Consider the following 18293-nt stretch of genomic DNA (forward strand, 5'->3'; position numbering starts at 1 on the left):
TACGAGCCTGGATAAATTCTTCATTTTGAGTATGGATTGTAATGAGAATAACTAAAGAGAATCTCTCCACTTTCTAACCAATGATTTTAAAACTGTAGATCTCATTCTCCTAGTGTCTCTTTAAAAGGAGATGATTTTGAGTAGAGCTGGTGATGAGTACTTCTTTGTTTTCTGTTTTGTAAACACATAGAATTAGTGCAAGGCTGATGCATTTCTCAGAGCTTTTCATGCAAGTTGGAGCTGAAGTGATGTGGTCAGTAATAAAAAGTCCATTCAGCACTGCTATGGAGTGCAAGCCAGATTGTTCTCATTGGTCTTGCAAGTTCTGCTATGTCTAAAAATTGTTGCATACATTGACTAAAGCTTTACCTGTAGGAAGAAGAGGAATCTAATACCAAGAACCAGCGAAATTACTGGCTCCAGGACTGTGTGTTGTCCTTGTCACCAACCAATGACCTGATGGTAATAGCTAATGAACAGAAAGCAGTCTTTCTAGTGCGTGAGTATCCGTTCCACTGAGTGTTTATGCCAGGACACTTGATAGTAACCAGAGCAAAATTTGTTTGCCCCACTCCTTTCTGTTTATCCCCCAAGTCATACCTTCAAGAATTTTGAAGTATATTATAGTACACATCATGCATTTTCTAGGTGCTGCTTGTCAAATAAGTTGCTTTGCCTTTACTTCTCAGTTGTGTTTTGACCTTTTGGAAACTATTTTGTCACATAAAATGCATACATATTATAACTACCGAGTTGTTTTAAAATGCTCAGAGATACTGACATTAATTTTTCTCAGTAAGAATCCCTTAAAAAATTACCTAAGCCAGTATCACTCTTGGAAAGGAGTATTAATGTGAATTTTCTTGAAATTCCACCTTTGATAGAAAATTCTTGAATATCATCTTGAACAATAGGTGGCTTTGTATTTTACTCTAAAGTAGGGCTCTGGAAGCTTTTAAAGGTGTCACTGCTAATGTATGAACACTGATCAGCATGCTGCTGTTTATAGATGTGCTGTTGTTTGGGGTTCTGGTCTTTTGCAGTGAGTGACATGTGAGGAAGATGAAGGGAAACATCCTGATATGGGAGCTATTATGGCATTTTAAAACAAAAAATCAGTGTTGAAACTCAGATTTGCATAATTGGGCAGATTTTATTGAGTTGTACTGCTTTGTCATTCCCTGCAAAGCTGCCTATTCCAAACCTGCTGTAGACCAGTTGCTAATTTGTCATCAAAATTGGAAAAACAGCAGTACTCCTCATGAAGTTTTTACTGGATCGAGCATAAAGGAGTGATTTAAATTTCTGGAGAACTGCCTCTGATGAACTTCACAGTGACAACTGTTCCCCGCTGGGCAGAAGTGTCCCTGCGCATCAGGTTTTAGGTGTCAGACAAATAGCACACAACACTAATTTAGTTTTGGTTATCCATTGATAACCAAATGGATATCCATTGATATCATCTCCCACCTGGGAGATGATTCAACAATCAAATGCCAGCTGTAACATCACCCTGTGAATAACAAAGTATGGTGTCTTCTAACCTTGAATTATGATGCAATGATTAAAGATTGTCAGATTTAATATGGGGTACTTATGTTCTTTTTGGCAGTTAAAACTAAAATTTTCTATTCGTTTTAGCTTGTGTTCAGTAGTGTCTCCAGAAGTTTTTCCTTGCTTAGTACTTCTTTCCTAAGGATCACTGTTTCCTGAATTGAACCTATAAAAATTTGATGGATTACTGTATAAATATTTTTCAACAAAACAAAGTTATTTCAAAATTTTAGTGTCTTATTCCATGTAAATTTTTAAGAAAACATATGAGTCCTTTAGAAAAGTCACTAAGAACATATTTTTACTTTTATGCTCTTCAAGGTTTGTAATTGACACTTAATCTAAGCGTGGTAGGATGTATTGTACCAAAGAGAAAAATTAAAACTAGAACTACATTTGTGAGATGCAAAACATTGGGGTTTTATAGATGGTGTCTTTATTCTTCATGGCAGCTAAATGGAAGCACAGTGACAAGGGAAAGGAAGAAATGCAATATGCTGTTGGCTGGAGTGGCTCTCTGAATGTTGAAGAAGGGTAAGTGTTGAAATGCAGCTGTGATTTAAGATGTTATTTTCATGTTTAGCATTTAGTAATCTGCTTTTTACTTGTACTCTTTTTCCTTTCATCTGAGTGCTTTTGTGGTTTTATGTGTATTAGCATTGGAAACAAATACAGTAACATGGCTCATGAGAAACAGTATCTGCAAAGCTCACTCCTGTGTATTGTGTAGTATCACAGAACAAGTTCTTGCAAATTAAAAGAATGGTTCTCTGCAAATCAGTGTATTTGTGCGTACTTTAGACATGCTTTTTATAAATTCTTGTTCTAGTAGGAAAAAAAGTACTCTTGAAAAATCTTTTATAGTAGATGAAATTTTCTTAGGGAATGTTGCAATTGGAAATATATGAAGTTGTTCTAGAAATACTTCTCTTCATTTTCCAAACCTCATTCAAACAAGCACAGTCACCTCTCTGATCAAAATATAGTTTTGGGCTCTAAGTCACTTAGGGACTTGGAAAATTTGCTTTGGTCATACATTTGGTATTTATACAATATTTTTGCTTCATCTATCTTCAAATAACCAGACAGATGCTTTTTTGAATCTCCATATGGAATAAGATTTTGCACTTTGCTGTTACATTTGCAGCCTTGAGTTGCTGTCTGCTTTGAACATACTCCCTGATGCCTTCTACCTTCTGTTTGCTGCAGGAGGTGTTGACTTCATCAGCTTCTCTCCAATCTGTGAAAATCATAATCCTTTTATAAAACTGCTGTTGCTATGTGTTTGAAATTACCCTGACATCTTTTGTTAAAAAAAAAATAAAATTCTGTTTGAGGGTTTGTTTCTTACTACTGTTACAGCCCTGAAGGATGCTACCCTATGAAACAGGTAGCTCTGTTTAGATAGGGACACTTATATTCAATACATTTTGATTTATCATTCTGTGGAGGCGTTAATATGTTAATTACTGTCGAATTGTCACAAGAGTTGACTGGTTTTGGTTGGTTTTTTGGTCTTTTTTTTTTCTTTTTCCAAAGTTGCCTTCAACTGAGAATGTTCTGTGGTGGCTAAGCTTTGCTGTTGCAAGATGAGATGTCACTGAGATATTTAATGTTGCTTTGAGGATTTAATGAAATTGCAACTCATCTTGACCTTGCATTTAGAAAGATTTCCTTCTCTACTTGACTACCATGCTTATTTAACCATACTTTGGGAAATGGAGGTGACCTGAAATGTATATATATATACACATATATATAAATAAAATGTAAAATAAACAGTACTGCTGGCATTTATGCTTCAAGTGCTATTTGGGATGTCATCTTGACTTCTATGCTGTCTCATAAAACCTTTGTACTGCTTCTGTTTCCCTAGACAGTGTAAAATTTTGTATCATGGTAACAGTTAAATAACCTCTGATTTGAGATATTGAGGCCTGCTCATCTGCTTGCCTTCTGCATGCTTTGCCTGTCATTGAGCATGCTCAATTATTACATTAACTGGGAAGACCATATTCAAATGCTGTCAAATTATAAGGCACTGAAATGCATTGGATATAAAATCTACCTAGTTGCATATTTCAAAAATTTATTTTGATATGTATGGTTCAGTTAGCTCTTAAAAAAAAAAAACAACAAAGTGTTTTTTTTTATGACAGATCATTATAGATCAGAAGAAATAATTTACCTTTAGGCACATGAAATTCAGCTTGAATCTGTTGAGCAGTAGTGACAGAATAATCATTCTGTGATTTATGAAAGACAGCATTAACAAGGTACAAAAAGTCTGTTTGGGCGCTCTTGAACTTGTAATTGAAGATGTCTTTAAAATGAAGGGACTTTTTTTGATTCTAACTGTGAATTTGATACATGGTGTGCTGCATTAATAAATCATTAAAACTTTCGAAGTGCTGACATGGCAAGATTTCTTGCATGAAGTAAAATTTCACAACAAGGGAAACCACTAATTTTGTATTTCTGTTTCTAGTGAATGCGTGAGTAGCGTATTGTGCGTTCCACTGGCAAGTCAGAAGAGGTAAGGATGTATATGCATCACTAATGTCCTTACATGACACTTTTCTGTGTCTGGCTTAGAGTGGGATTTTTTTTTAACTTGAATGTATCTTTGTGAAACAGGAGCTCCACAGGCCGCCCTGACTGGACGTGCATCGTGGTTGGCTTCACCTCTGGCTACGTTCGGTTTTACACCGAGGTGCGTTTCTCAGCAGGGCAGGAAAAGGAAGCTCTTGGCATAAACATCTGGGTGTTTTCAACTTTGGTCCCTGCAGATTGTGCTTTTTGCCTTCCCCAAGAAAAGGGACTGAAATGTTCATGCTTCTTATCCTTTCTTTTCTAGAGTGGAGTACTGCTTCTTGCACAGCTTTTGAATGAAGATCCTGTCCTACAGCTAAAGTGCAGGACCTATGAAATTCCCAGGCATCCTGGTGTCACAGAACAGGTTTTGTCAGATTATTTCAAAAGCGAAGTGCCAATGTTATGGGGTATGGAAGGGAGTCTTCTCTGTGAATCCTCTGTGTCCTTTACCAGTTTTTGATGGGATGGACAATTCCTTAGAACAAGAGACCCTTGATTTCTTGTTCTAGATGTATTCATGCCTGTACAGTTTGAGGATTCAGAATGTCTTTTGGAGTGTTAGTGATATTGATTTGTTTTATTTTTCTCTGTTTGCAAATATGTACTTCATTCATTTTCTATTTATTAATTTATGTGCAAAAAAACATCATAATGCACTGATGAAGGGAAAGAATGTATCTTGACAGGTGCCAAGAGCTATTCATACTCATTCTTAAGAACTTATCTTAATTATTTCACAAAGAAGATAGCTGGAAATTAAAATAAGATTTATAGGGCTAGGTGCCTCCATGTCATTATGAGTATTTCCTGTAGAGAAGGCTCTGCAGAACTCAGACTATTTAGTAAAGAAGGCAGCTTTCTTTGCTTTTGACTGAGTTGGCAAGCTTTATGTGGAAAATGAACAGAATCACAAAAAATTTCCAAGTTTGCTTTGTACAAATACATGATTTAGTGTGACATTTTTGGGATCAGTTTTGAAATACAGAAGCATTAAGGAATATGACTCTTGACTATGTATCACCAGATTAACATTTATGTGCCCAAGTGGTAATTCAGGCAGGCATTAATTGAGTTTCATAATTTGGCTTTCTAAAACTGTGATATTTACATTCTAGATGAATTTGTTTTTCTGTCGCCTTCAAAAGCTGCTGTAACTTATGTAAGCCATAAGATATATAAAGCAAACAAAGAAGTTATTAAAAGAAGATAAAAATAGAAAACTATGATTAAAATAGAAAACACTTTTGGGAGAGTTTAATACTGAATTTCTGTAGTTTTGCCTTAGTCTGTTGCCTGTGGCTTGTTCAATATTAACTCTCTGGATGTAATCCTCATCTTTGTGTAGTTAATAGTATAAAAAGCCAGAAAATAAGCTGTTCTAACAGTAGCAGTGATCTATTTTTTGTCTCCTTTTTGTCATTTTTTCCCCAGAATGAGGAACTAAGTATCTTGTACCCAGCAGCAATTGTGACAATTGATGGCTTCAGCCTCTTCCAGTCCCTTCGTGCATGTCGCAATCAGGTAGCAAGAGGTATGTGTAAAGGGAAATGCTTATTTTTTAATCTGTTATTAGTTCTTTATTTTTTAGGAAATTTGCTTAGATTAAATATAAAATCAGGGTGGAATTTAGATCTTCCTTGCTTGTTCATCAATACATTGACACCTACTGCATTCAGGGATGTTTCTTCCTTTACAGAAAATGTTCCCAGAGCCCAGATTGTCCAAGTAGTATTGACTGTCTTCTATATGCTCACCATAATACTGTACACTGGTTTTGGCTGGGATAAAGTTAATTTTTTTGGTTTTTATTTTTTTCTAGTAGCTGGTATGGGACTGTGTTTTGGATTTGTGATGAAAACAGCACTGATAGCATGCTGATGTTTTAGGTGGTGTGGAACAGTGCTTGCTCAGTGTCAAGGCTTTTTTTGTTTTTCACACTGCCCTGACAGTGAGCAGGCTGGGGGTTCCCAGAAACTGGGAGGGACACAGCTGGGACAGCTGACCCCAACTGACCAAAGAGATACTCTGTGCCATATGATGATACTCCTGGAAATAAAACCTGGGCAATATTTATAGTTATGGCATTTGATTTCCCAAGCAACTGTTATGTGTAATAAAGCCCTACATTCATGGAAGTAGCTAAATAACTGCCTGCTGATGTGAAATAAGGAAGAAAATTCATTATTTTGCTTTGTTTGCATGCTGTCTTTATCTTAACCTACAAGTGTTCTCATTTTTGCTCTTCTGACTCTCTTCCCCATCCCACTAAGAGTGAGTGGGCTGCTGTGTGGTGGTCAGCTGCCTGCTGGCATTAAGCCCCTGCATACTGCTGAGGTGCTTCTGAGTATGTCACTGTCTGTGGAATGTTCTTCTTCCCAAGAAAGACTTTATAGGAAGTGATAATACTGTGATGATGGCAGTGGTGGTCACTGCTATTTGTGTTCATGTCTAAGAGCTTTTCATACCTTGTTGGATTGTGCAGACTTTGATCCTGTTCCTTCAGTTCAGTGCCTGTTCATACTCTTTATTTGGAAGCAAGCTCAGTTTCCAGGGAGTGGAGGAGAATTATGTGACAGTACTGTGTGATAGATGGGACAAGGATGGTGTTGAGAAGGACTCAAAGCTTGTTGCAATATCTGCAGCTGGAGTGCTGTATCTTCCTTCATTCTTGTTCATCTATATTTTGGGTAATAGATATTTTGAAAGTGACACTCAATGGTTTAGTCTTACCACTGTTCTCACCTCCCACTGTTACATATCTAGTGAGTGTTCTGACTTTGCAAGTACTTGGGTGGAGAAGTTTCTGCTTAAACATGCCCAAACCACAGAAATCAATTGTAGTTGCTTTTAAAAATTGTACAGTGTTATACCATAATAGCTAGTGAATACACTATCTGCTATTACACCATAATAGCTAGTGAATGCACAAAATGTATTTATGATGGAGTATCATGTGTAGTTCTATTCAGTTAATTTTTAAAATGTTTTAATTTGATAATGGTGAGTATTTCAAAAAGCCATTTTAACAGATGATCCAATGCATGTTAACTTAAAACTAAGTTATTTTGTGTCTTCAGATTGCATCAGGTGGTTTTTTTTTTCCTCTGTGCTATGCTTTCTCTTTGACTCAGTAGAAATTTTTGTGTGCTTTATTGACTTTTGTCAGCTGCAGCATCTGGCAATGAGAATGTTCAACCTCCACCATTATCTTATAAGAAATGGGGTTTGCAAGATGTGGATACAATTGTTGACCATGCCAGTATTGGTAAGCATTTCTGTTTCATTTCAAGTATTTTAAAAAATGAAATTAATGTTTTTATGCAGTTAAATTCTGGTTGAGAGCACTTAGTGATACTGGTTGGATAGAAATACATAGTGAGAGAAGGCTGTCACAGTGAATAATCTCATTAACCACTATAAACAATATTTTTGATTTTTTTTTCTGGTCTGATTAAGTCTTCCCTCTTACAGCTGTAGCTGTCTTGTTTTTTGTTGCTTGGTAAGAAACAGCTGAGAGAGACCAGATCAGATGTGGTTATTTCCATTTCTGTCAGAACTGTCTGGCAGGCAGGTTAAGACTGGTATGGGTCTTTCCTGATTCTAACACATAAGGAAAATTAAATTTGAGATGCTTCCTTTCCAAAAAGGACAAATTGACTCATAGGGTCTCAAAGACTTTTACCCTTCAGGAATTTTCAGAAGCCTCAGTTCTTGTGCATATCTGACGGACAGTAAGCTTAATTTCTCTTCCACCCTTTCTACAAAGGCAACTAAGAGGTCAGAAGGCTGCTACCAAGGCAGGTGAAGTGAGTTTGGTACGTGTATTTTTGCTGCTGAACTCTGCTGGATTTTTTTTCTTCTGAACAAACCAGATGTGCTTTATAATTAACCCAAGTCCATTAGGTTGTTTCTGCCATGTTGTTTGGCATTTCTGTGGTTAAAGCTGTTCCTTTCCTCTGAATGCTGGCTGGTCAGTCAAAAAGGCAAGAATATATTTATGCTTTTAGAGCAATTGCATGCCTCTGTTCTGAATGTGTAAGACATTCACTTTAATGTTTTTGTTAGGCATCATGACACTGTGTCCTTTTGATCAAATGAAGACTGCCTCCAATATAGGAGGATATAATGCAGCTATAAAAAACAGTCCACCTGCCATGTCCCAATATGTTACTGTTGGAGCCAATCCTTTCACTGGGTTCTTTTTTGCCCTGGAGGTATGTACTACAAAGCTGACTCACTGAAACTTTGAATAATTTATCTTTTTTGCTGTATGAGTATTTCTGAAATATTCTTATGTTCATTTTATGTTGACGTTTCCCCTTCTTGATCTTCTGGAACTGGAGTGATTTGGAGTGGATGTGATAGTAGTGTCTAGCATGGGTTCCTGCGACTGAGAAATTTATTTTCTATCTTGAGTGTGATAAGTAATTTTTAAAAATTTGTTCATTTATTGCAAAGTAATGTTTTTGAAAAATTATGTTGGTATTGTGTAAACATGCATCTTAGGGATATGTGGAGGTCTTTAGTATTTGATTCAACACAACCTGAGTACATTGTAGTGATTTCTTGTAGGAGAAAAACTGCAATTTGTGCTTAACTGTAGCATATTTACATCAACTTCTATTGTATGGGAAAAAAAGGATGTCAGTGTAGCTGTGTCTTTACATTCAGACCCTATGTGTCCGCTGTCCTTACCACGATTGAAAGTTAATTGAAAATGCTAGATTTGGAATTTTGGGTTTTTTACTTGCTTTCCAACAGGTTTGTGAAAAAACTGCTTATGTTGATATTTATAAGGACGCCAAAGCCATACCCCAGCCAGCTCTCTATCATAGATGATATACAGGGTTTTTTTAACTTCTGTTGCAGACAAACATACTGAACTGTCAGTGACTTGCAGGAGGATTTTGAAATGGCAAAGAGATGTCAGAATGGCTTTTCTGGGGGCAATGAATTAAAATTTTGCAGTCTTAAAGCTATGCTTTCTGAGCTGAAAGTCCATAGGAGGCCTGAAAAACTATTCTGCAGTTGCGTTTAGTGTAAGAACTATTTCTTGGCTTTCTAGAGATTTTGTTGCTTCATTTCAGGGTGGTTCACAGCTGACTATTTCTTGTCTTTCTAAACACTTTATTCCTGTATTTCAGGGTAGCTCACAGCCACTGTTGTCTCATGTTGCCTTAGCAGTTGCAAGCAAACTGACTTCAGCATTATTTAATGCTGCCAGGTAAAAAAAATTTTTTAATTTTTTTTTTTTTTTTAGTTGTAGCTGCATAATATTTTGAATATTTTTAGGACCATTAGTGTAATTCTTGTTATGTTCTTCTGTTGCAAGTGGCTGGCTTGGTTGGAAGAGTAAACATGAAGAAGAACCTGTCCAAAAACAGAAACCAAAAGTGGAACCTGCAACCCCATTGGCAGTGAGGTAAGTTGTTGTTGTTTTTTTTTTTCCACTGAAAGTTGCTTTGGATGTCTTGTGTTTTTAATTATTTAAATTATCTTGAAAGGTGTATAACTGATGAACATGTGACTTTAAGCAGTGATAGTAGTTTGCAGGTCATTTGTTTTAAGCTTTTTTTCATTTCAGTTTATTTTTCTGGACAAATAATTATTGATCTTTCCCTTCCAGTGCATGGGTTCATTGTTACTGTACAGTCACTGCCTGACACTGCATGACAAAGCAGTTGCTTATCCTACTTTCTGAACTTTGCTTTTTCAGTAGGACTTAGGCAGAGCTATGATATATCTTGGTAGACAGAACAAGAACTTTTTTTATTATTTGCTCTTAATTTTTCCCATACCTTCTGTTACCTGAAAAAAGGAAGTCCTAATCCTTGGAAGAAAAGCTAACTATTCTGAAGAAAAGGATGTGTCTAGTGGCTTTGCTTCATTATTATTTTTTTTAGGTTTGGACTTCCTGACTCCCGGCGCCATGGTGAAAGGATATGTCTTTCTCCATGTAACACTTTGGCAGCAGTAACAGATGAATTTGGAAGGGTTATTTTGCTGGATGTTACAAGAGGACTTGCAGTTCGCATGTGGAAAGGTATGATAGTGGTATTAATGTAGCAAATAATAGTCTTCAGAGCACTGGGGCATCTTATGTTCAGACTTAAAATTCCAAGAATTTTAGTACATTGCCTCATTACAAACCAAAGTCAGGTGTAATATTAAGTCCATAAGGGTATTTTTGTAAATCCATGGAATACTTATATGGCCTACAGTTAAAATTTGATCTGTTTGGTTTGTATTTTTTTGGAAGAGCTTTAGTGCTATTCCTCAAGGTTCTTTCTCTTGATAAGCTTTAGTACCATCTTTAATTCTGCTGAGAAGATAAACTTTGAAAAGTCGCTAAGACATACAGCTTGTTAGATTCTCATTTCATCATGATTGGCTGTACAACAAGGGCAGCCTCAATTTCTTGCACTGGTGTAATGTCCAGAGTACTGGCCTGATGAGTTTTGAGGTGTTTTTATATCTTCTTCTGAAGAATTTCTTCCTCCCCAGAGCTTTGCCAAAGGCTGCGTTTGGCCACTCTCTGGTGGGCCCTGTGCCAAGTCAATGGACCGGAGTTCTTTACAGGAGTCAAGAGTTGCACAATTTGAAACAAAGCTTAAGATTACAGCTTGATGTGCTAATTCTGTATTAATTTCTGCACACTAGTGATCTTCTGTCTTCTCTTTATAAAGGATACCGTGATGCAGAAGTTGGTTGGATACAGACTGTAGAGGACCTTCAGGAGAGGGAAACTGAGAAGATGGATTCTTCTCCTTTTGGGAATGCACAGGGTCCAAGCAGGGTAGCTCAGTTCCTTGTGATCTACGCTCCAAGAAGAGGCATTCTGGAAGTGTGGAGCACGCAGCAAGGACCTCGGGTTGGAGCCTTCAATGTGGGGAAACACTGCAGGTAAGAAACAGGTAGCAGGTAGGCATGGTGGCTGTGCTGCTGCAATAAAGTGATATATAGTTATGCCAGGGGTAAAAGTGCTAGTGGTGCTGGCAAGCACTTCCTGTGCTGCCCAGTGTTTCCACTGAATGCAGCTTGTTGTTCTAGAGGTGGGGACTTCATCATATTTCATCACTCTATAGTCTTTTCTGATAAAGGTGTTTAGCAGTTCTTAAACCTTAGCTTCATAAAACTTGTTGCCTCTTTATTTTGTTTGTGGACAGGGTAGGTTGCTAATTTTAGCAAATTTTTTAAATTTCAGGTTGTTGTATCCTGGTTATAAAATAATGGGTCTAAACAATGTGACCAGTCAGGGATGGCAGCCCCAGACTTACCAGATCTGCCTTGTTGATCCAGTTTCTGGAAGTGTAAAAACTGTCCATGTACCTTTCCATTTATCACTGAGGTAAGAACGTTTTATGTTCTGTATCAGTAAATTAATTTCATTATTGTTTTTGGAAACAATTGGAGACAGTATTTCTGGTGTTCCTTTTCAAGCTGAATAGCACTCTGTAATAGTCTCATTGGTTTGTATGGATTAACATATTTTTTATTATTGGAATGTTACCTTAAAGTAGCATAAATAATTTAAAAAATACAGTTTTATTGAATTATTACTTTTAGTTCTCTTCACTCATACAATTAAAAATTCTTTTCCTTCAGTGATAAAAAGAGTGAACGAGCAAAAGATATGCATCTAGTGAAGAAGTTAAATGCTTTACTCAAAGCTAAAACCTCAGATCCAGGTAGGTTCTCTTGTATAATTTCTTAAGATTGTGTTATCAAAGAGTTTTTGAATTATCTGTGTTGTAAGTGTACAACCAGAAGTACAATTGTGGTGCATTCTGACAGCTGTATGTGCTATGAGCTATGATCTTTAAGTACCTCGGGGTTTCTGTTTATTTTGTTACATTTTCCTCAAGCTTATTTTGGCAGCCATATGCACCTTAACTGTGGTGCAGATTGATTTACTCTTCAGAAGGCATTTGAGAAATACAAATTGAAATTGTGATTGTCTTTGTTTGCAGATTTAATTGAAGCTGAAGCAAAGGAATTAATACTTGATATCAAATATCCTGCTACAAAAAAACAGGTAAACATTTAGAGTATACTTTAATATTAGAAAAAATTACTGCATTAGCAGGGTGCTAAATCTTTCAAAATAATTTTTTTTTTTTTCCCCTAGAATTACTTGAAGCAAATTGAGCTGTGTAGAATTTCTGTGTGTTTTTTCTGGGTAGTTTTTTTACGCCTTATTGACTAGAATGAACTTTAACTTGTGTCTTTCCCAAGGCATTGTCTGTGAATAACAAAAAGAGAGAAGACCTTTCTGTAGGAACAAATTATGCCACAAGTATATGTGCAGGTGAAATACAGATGAAAAATTGTGGTCAAAGTTGTGTTATTGTTGGCTGAACTTGCATGTTTTTACAGTGAGATTAAGTGAATGTTTAATTCTCTTGACTATCTGCTTAACAGGCTTTGGAAAGTATATTGACAAGTGAACGCGTGCCACTTTCATCTCTCACAAACATCACTCAGACATTAATGGATAATTTAAAAAAACAGGGTAGGTGGATATTGATTTTGCAGATATAGAGAAGCATTTGCATTTTGTCTGCAGTGCTGTAAGACTGTTGTAGAAATGTTCTGTTCCACAGGGAGACCAGGCGTGGTCTGCTTAGTTTCAGTGCTAGATATCACAGGATGTTGCTTTTCTATGTCTTTATTTAATGCAGACTACAATTAGCTTGCTGGTAAGTATGCTTGGCTAAGCTTGCTCTGTGCCTAGTAACTTGTGATTATATTTTTTAAAAAACCCAACAAAACAAACTCAAAAAGAACTGGTCTGGGTACTTGTGTCCTGTTGAATCTTCCTTTAGAAAGCAGGTTCATAGGCTTTTGCCTATAGATGTTTTAATGTATTCTCTCTCTCCAGAGAAGGAAGTGAGGATGTGGCATGATCTGTGAATTTTAATGTACTTGAAGCACAAAATCTTTATCACTGAGAAGCTGAGCTGTGACCACATCTAGTATCTTTTTTTTTTGGTAAACTTTGCTGAAACTTACCAAATACTTCAAGTTTTGGTAGGGATTTCAGAGCTTATGTCAGGAATTGCCATTGCCAATTCAAAATCTTGTTGCTGAAAAATCAAAGAAATCTCTCCTTCATTTCTATCAGTGGTAGTTTCTTTTTATGGTTTTCTTGAAGTACATAGAGGAGATTGAGACCTTCACACATGCAGTTCTCTACCTAAATTCTCTATCTCATTCTAATTCAATAGCATTATCCATTTCAGTTAGAACTCCTAAAACATCTAAAGGAAAACAGAAACATGACTTTTAATTCTGAAGAGAGATTGATATTTCCTAAGGCCTGTGTATTTGTGCATTTTCATCATTAATCTCTTGTCAAACATAACATTATTTCCCCACAGTCACAATATACAGCAAATTTGACTGATGTTCCAGCCTTCTAATTTCACAAGAGTGGTGTTATATTTCTCCACTTCTGTCTAGTAGGTAAAAGATAATATGAAGCAGATCCTGGGCTTTGTGAATGCTGTGGTTGTGAGTTCAAAGTCAAATGGTTCTGTGACAAGTTCTCCATGTTTTTCTCTTATTTTGGTAGTATTTTAATAGCAATGTATCAAAAGTATTTAAGGGTTTGTAAATTAAAATCATGTTTAGAAGCAGCTTCAGGTGAAACTTATGTATTCAGTGGAATCTTTTGTATAGAAACGTCATTTTAGGATCTCTCAGAAAAGCTTTCAAGACTAATAAGCTGAAATAAAAGGGTTTTTTTTGGCCATGTTGGTGTTAGTTTCCTATGTTATTTGCTTTAATTGTTACTGGAATTCGAATGTCAATAGATACATGAAATTTCTGAGACTAAGATAACAAAAATACAGAAGGCAGTGTCTTGCTGAGGTGATCAAGCCTTCTTCAGATGAGGGGAATATGCTTGAAGTGTCAGAATGAATAAAATATTATAGTTTGTTTTTCTTGATGAAAGAAAATAGGAACTGTATTTCAGTTTTTGACAGTCTGTGGTTTGGCCTTAAACCAGGAGAAAACAATAGATTTGTCTTTGTTCAGTTTCATGTTGTCAACCTCCAGTTTTAAAACAAGCTTCATAGCTTTCTTTAATACCTCTTGTAAAAATAATTCTTATTTTAAGCTGCTCTGAATTGAATGTAATGATTGCAAACAGCCATGCATCAAAAATTACAGTGAGTTTCAGAAATCCTCCAGTTCTGTGTGTATGTTTCATTATTCTAGGCTACATGTTCAAGTTCAAATGCAGTTTTATTTCTCCTCAGAGCTGGAGTGTGTGGATGAAGGACTGCTGCAGTTCTGTGCAAACAAGTTAAAGCTGTTACATCTTTATGAACTGGTTAGCAAACAAAATTCCCAGAGCATACAGAAAGAGACTTCACCTTCAGATAATGTGAGTAAATTGAAAATTCAGTTGTCTTTTAAATTCAAGTGATGATTTAAGCATAAGAATAGGTTTTTGAAGCCTCAGATAAAGTAAGTAGGTAAGCAAGTTACCCCTTTTGGTGGCCTGCAGCTTTTAATGAAGTAATTACTTATAATACCCCTCCAGCCTCATACAAGTGTCTGGTAATTCATCTGTCTAAAATTCTTTAAGAGACACAAAGTTGAGATACAAGTGAAAATAAAACCACAGTCTCCTGTTTTCAGTCATTTATTCAAAGTATGTAGTGTGTTCTTCACTTTGGTTTTGGAGAGATATTTTGGGAACTGTAGAAGTTAAAAATTTTGATGCTTGCATAGCAGCATAATTTGGCTTGCTTTTGCTATAATTTGTAAAGCTGCTTATATATTTACAAAACCATACTGGTATTTTATAGGCTTGTTTACTTGATGGATGATTGTTATGCTATGGGCAGAATCTAAAATGGGAAATGCATCTGTTCTGGTCCTTAAAAAGGAAGCTAGACAAGCTCTTTGTTTGAGCAATGTGAATAACTGATTTGGAGATTATTTTGGCCCTTCTCAAAAATGTTTTTAGTGTTTGAAATGGAATATTTTGACTCTTTGGACTTTTTTTTAATTTTTACTATGTTTTGAAAATCATCTGCTTGCATAAGCCTTTTGTGAGATGAGATTTTTTTTTTGCTTTTGCTTTTAAGGACTTGGCTAAACTGCTTCGTCTTGAGGAAAAAGATTTTCATAGGCTTGAAACTTTACTGGAGAACTACAAGAAAGAAAATACTCAAACTACCACTCAGTTGACTGATGAGAAGGATGACATGTTGTCTGTGAAAATGTTCTTAGAATATCTAGAATATGAAAAGGATGTGATTACTGTAAAAAATATGGAAGATGGAGAATATGTGGCTTTAGGTAAGAGCTATTGAGCTCAGTTACATTACTCTGACTGATTTTAATCTAAGATGGTATAAATATTTTAGCCCTAATTTGAGGCCTTAGCAAGCCATCTTGCCTTGAAGTAGTATGTAACTGTTCCTTTTAGACTCCTACCTGGAGTAAGAGTCTAAAAGGAGGACAAGTCTTTTACATGACTGACTATTAATACAAGCTAACTGCATCTGTGGATACAATTACCCTGAAGCCATGGAACCACTGTTCATTCAGTTATTAACACCACTAAATTGCACAGTGGTAACTGGATACTTCACAGAGCAGCTGTACCCTGCAGCTTCTTCCATGGTCACAGCACTCTAAGAGTTGAGTTAATGGCAGGACTGACTTCAGCCTCAGAGATGGGGGAGCTGGCCAGAGGCAGCACAAGGCCATTAGGTGAGGCAACAAGGACCCCTAATTTGTGGAGTTGAGATTTTCAACAAAGTCCCTCTAAAACGTCCAATGATTTCATTTAGTCCATGGCTGTGGGCTCCATCTGTCATGGTAGTCCTCTAGGGCAGGAGAAGTGGTGTGTGGTGTTGGATTGTTGCATGCTGAAACCAGTTCTGGTTCCATCACTGCTGTGCTTGTCATGTTATAGCATCACTGCACTTTGGCAGATTCATCAAAATTAAATTGTCATTAATCTTGGTAATTTTTATTGTAATACCATTGATGTGGCATATAGCATCTGTAGTAGTGATGCCATACAATATTATATAGCAATTAACATACAATTCAAGTCATTGTGTGTTCTCATCCAGAATCAAATCCCCTTGAGGTACACATCAGAGTTCCCCAAGTCTATCCACATCCTTCAGCAAAAGCAGTTCCACAAAAGGGTTTGCTTTTGCCTGAGATAGAAGCAACATAAACTCTGTTCTCCAGCGTATTTTTATCCCTTTCTATTGTACAGTAGAGTTTTTATTGGGCAGGGGTAGTTTGATTGGCAGATCCCACAGTGCTGACCAACCAAGTGACCGTAGCTACCTCTGTATCCCAATGTTTGAATGTCCCAGCACCCACTGCATTCCATATAGCCTTTAAAAGCCCATTGCATCTTTCAGTCTTTCCAAAGGGTGGCTTCTCCCTGTTCTGTGCAGTCTGGATCAGTCCACTTGCCTGGGAGACGTGTAATGTATTCATTAAAGGGATTCCTTTCCTTCACACTTGGGAGGAGTTGCCTCTAGAGGCTGAGGATTTGTGCCCCTTTTCCAATTCTGTTGTCAATGCCCTCTTCCCTAGAAAGGGATCCCAGCTCTTTGGCTTCCTTACCCTCTCATTTCAGGCTACTGGCTCTGTTATCCCAACATAAGAACAGCTGAATGACAGTGTACTCACCTGGATTTTGGCTGAAATCTTCACTGATATCTTGCAGCTCCCTCAAGGATAGAGATTTTTTGGTTACTGCCTTGTTTATAAATTCTTCCTCTTCTTCCTTCCTGAGCAGTGAACACCTTATTCTACTGCTTTCATGCTGGCCCTACTTTGGAGTAGCCTGCCTCATCCACCTCCTTCTCCTGTTCCTCCTACTGAGTGAGCTCACTTTCACTTCCAGTATTTCTTCTTGTGATGAGTTGTCAGTGATTTCAGTGTCAGGTTGGTTCTCTAGCTCAGCCACAGTGCTAGTTGCTGGGCTCGGACTAGCCACAGTACTTGTCACTTTGCCATCAGATCCAGAGGCCTTCTCTTCCCTCTGCCTGTACCGAGCAGTGTTGAGCAGAGTGATTGTAGTTCGGCTGGAGAAGGGGGAGGTGGAGGAAGGAATTTCCCTCTGGATGGGCCCTTGGAGGAGCAAAGGTGTAATTGCGAGTTGTTCCCACTGCACGGCGCCCGAGGGCCGAAGTGTCACGACAGAGATCGTGCCATGAGCCAGCGTGACACAGTACCTGATAACCCAAACCAAACCCCCAGGGCTGATAGAGCACAACAGAGAATGTTTATAGCAATTTACACTTCACACTGCTCTGGCAGCAAATCCATCAGCATTGTGACCACTGACTATTAAAGTGATGCAATCAATTCTTATGACAAGTTTGTTTTAACATGCTCTGGTCAGATCTGTCTTTATCTCTACCCTCTGTGACCCTTGTTGGGCATCAGAAAAGACTGTTGTGGTTTAAGCTGGCAGGCAGGTGAACACCAGGTGATTCTGAATGTCACCTGTTATTTTGTACTGCACTCACTGGGACCTGATCAATAGATTGCCTTTTGTCAAAGTGTAAGGAGAGGGATTATGGTTCTAGATAACATTAGTAATGTCAACTAATTCTTGCTTCAGGCAGCTTTTTCTTCTGGAAATGTTTGTGTGGGGAGAGTTCCACAGAGGAAATGTGCCATGCACTGGAATCAGCAGGTTTTACCCCACAAACCTTATTGGTAAGATGTTTATTACATACTTCAAAACATTGATTTAATATTTTGAAAACAAAACATTGAAAGGAAAATGTCTGCATGTTGGCCTTTGGATTACTGGATTCAGGCTGTGTTCAAATACCTCCCTATTCAGTTCTTTAGTTGCTCGTATTTGCATTTCTCAGTTAAGCAATAGCAAAGGAAAAAAAGAAGAAAATATTCTAGTAGAAAATGTGGGTATTCTAGTGAGAATGTCTAGAATATTCATTAAGGACTACAAGTGTAAAATTTTCAACTATAATATTAATAACTCTTAATGCATGCCAAGTTGAGCCTTCAAAAGGGAGTTTTCTAGACATTCTAGACCTTGAAAAGGTGTTTTCTAGAATGTCTTCCTAATTAAATGTACTGATTGTATTATTTAATTTCAATATCTGTCACAGAGAGTGCAT

General features: G+C 37.1%; 1 protein-coding gene across 7 annotated transcripts in view; it reads left to right on the forward strand.

Moving 5' to 3' along the window:
• The window catches only part of RAB3GAP2 (RAB3 GTPase activating non-catalytic protein subunit 2), a 42990-nt gene that overhangs the window by 11864 nt on the left and 12833 nt on the right, over positions 1-18293 (forward strand). For 5 of the 7 annotated variants that reach the window (XR_008429993.1, XM_053938456.1, XM_053938459.1 and 2 more), the window contains exons 3-21: positions 376-499; positions 2007-2088; positions 4043-4090; positions 4192-4267; positions 4412-4513; positions 5581-5680; positions 7316-7414; positions 8215-8363; positions 9294-9373; positions 9482-9571; positions 10053-10192; positions 10836-11052; positions 11354-11497; positions 11755-11837; positions 12120-12184; positions 12571-12661; positions 14415-14542; positions 15252-15465; positions 17768-17865. Coding sequence is in view for 6 of the 7 variants with exons in the window: in XM_053938456.1 (XP_053794431.1) it covers positions 376-499; positions 2007-2088; positions 4043-4090; positions 4192-4267; positions 4412-4513; positions 5581-5680; positions 7316-7414; positions 8215-8363; positions 9294-9373; positions 9482-9571; positions 10053-10192; positions 10836-11052; positions 11354-11497; positions 11755-11837; positions 12120-12184; positions 12571-12661; positions 14415-14542; positions 15252-15465; positions 17768-17865 (2130 nt within the window). In the remaining variant the exon portion in view is untranslated. Of the gene's footprint in view, positions 1-375; positions 500-2006; positions 2089-4042; positions 4091-4191; positions 4268-4411; positions 4514-5580; positions 5681-7315; positions 7415-8214; positions 8364-9293; positions 9374-9481; positions 9572-10052; positions 10193-10835; positions 11053-11353; positions 11498-11754; positions 11838-12119; positions 12185-12570; positions 12662-14414; positions 14543-15251; positions 15466-17767; positions 17866-18293 lie in introns of those variants that run through there. The other 2 variants (XM_053938458.1, XM_053938461.1) reach the window with 2 other exon arrangements.

Source organism: Vidua chalybeata, chromosome 3, assembly GCF_026979565.1.
Source record: "Vidua chalybeata isolate OUT-0048 chromosome 3, bVidCha1 merged haplotype, whole genome shotgun sequence".
Classification (NCBI taxonomy): domain Eukaryota; kingdom Metazoa; phylum Chordata; class Aves; order Passeriformes; family Viduidae; genus Vidua; species Vidua chalybeata.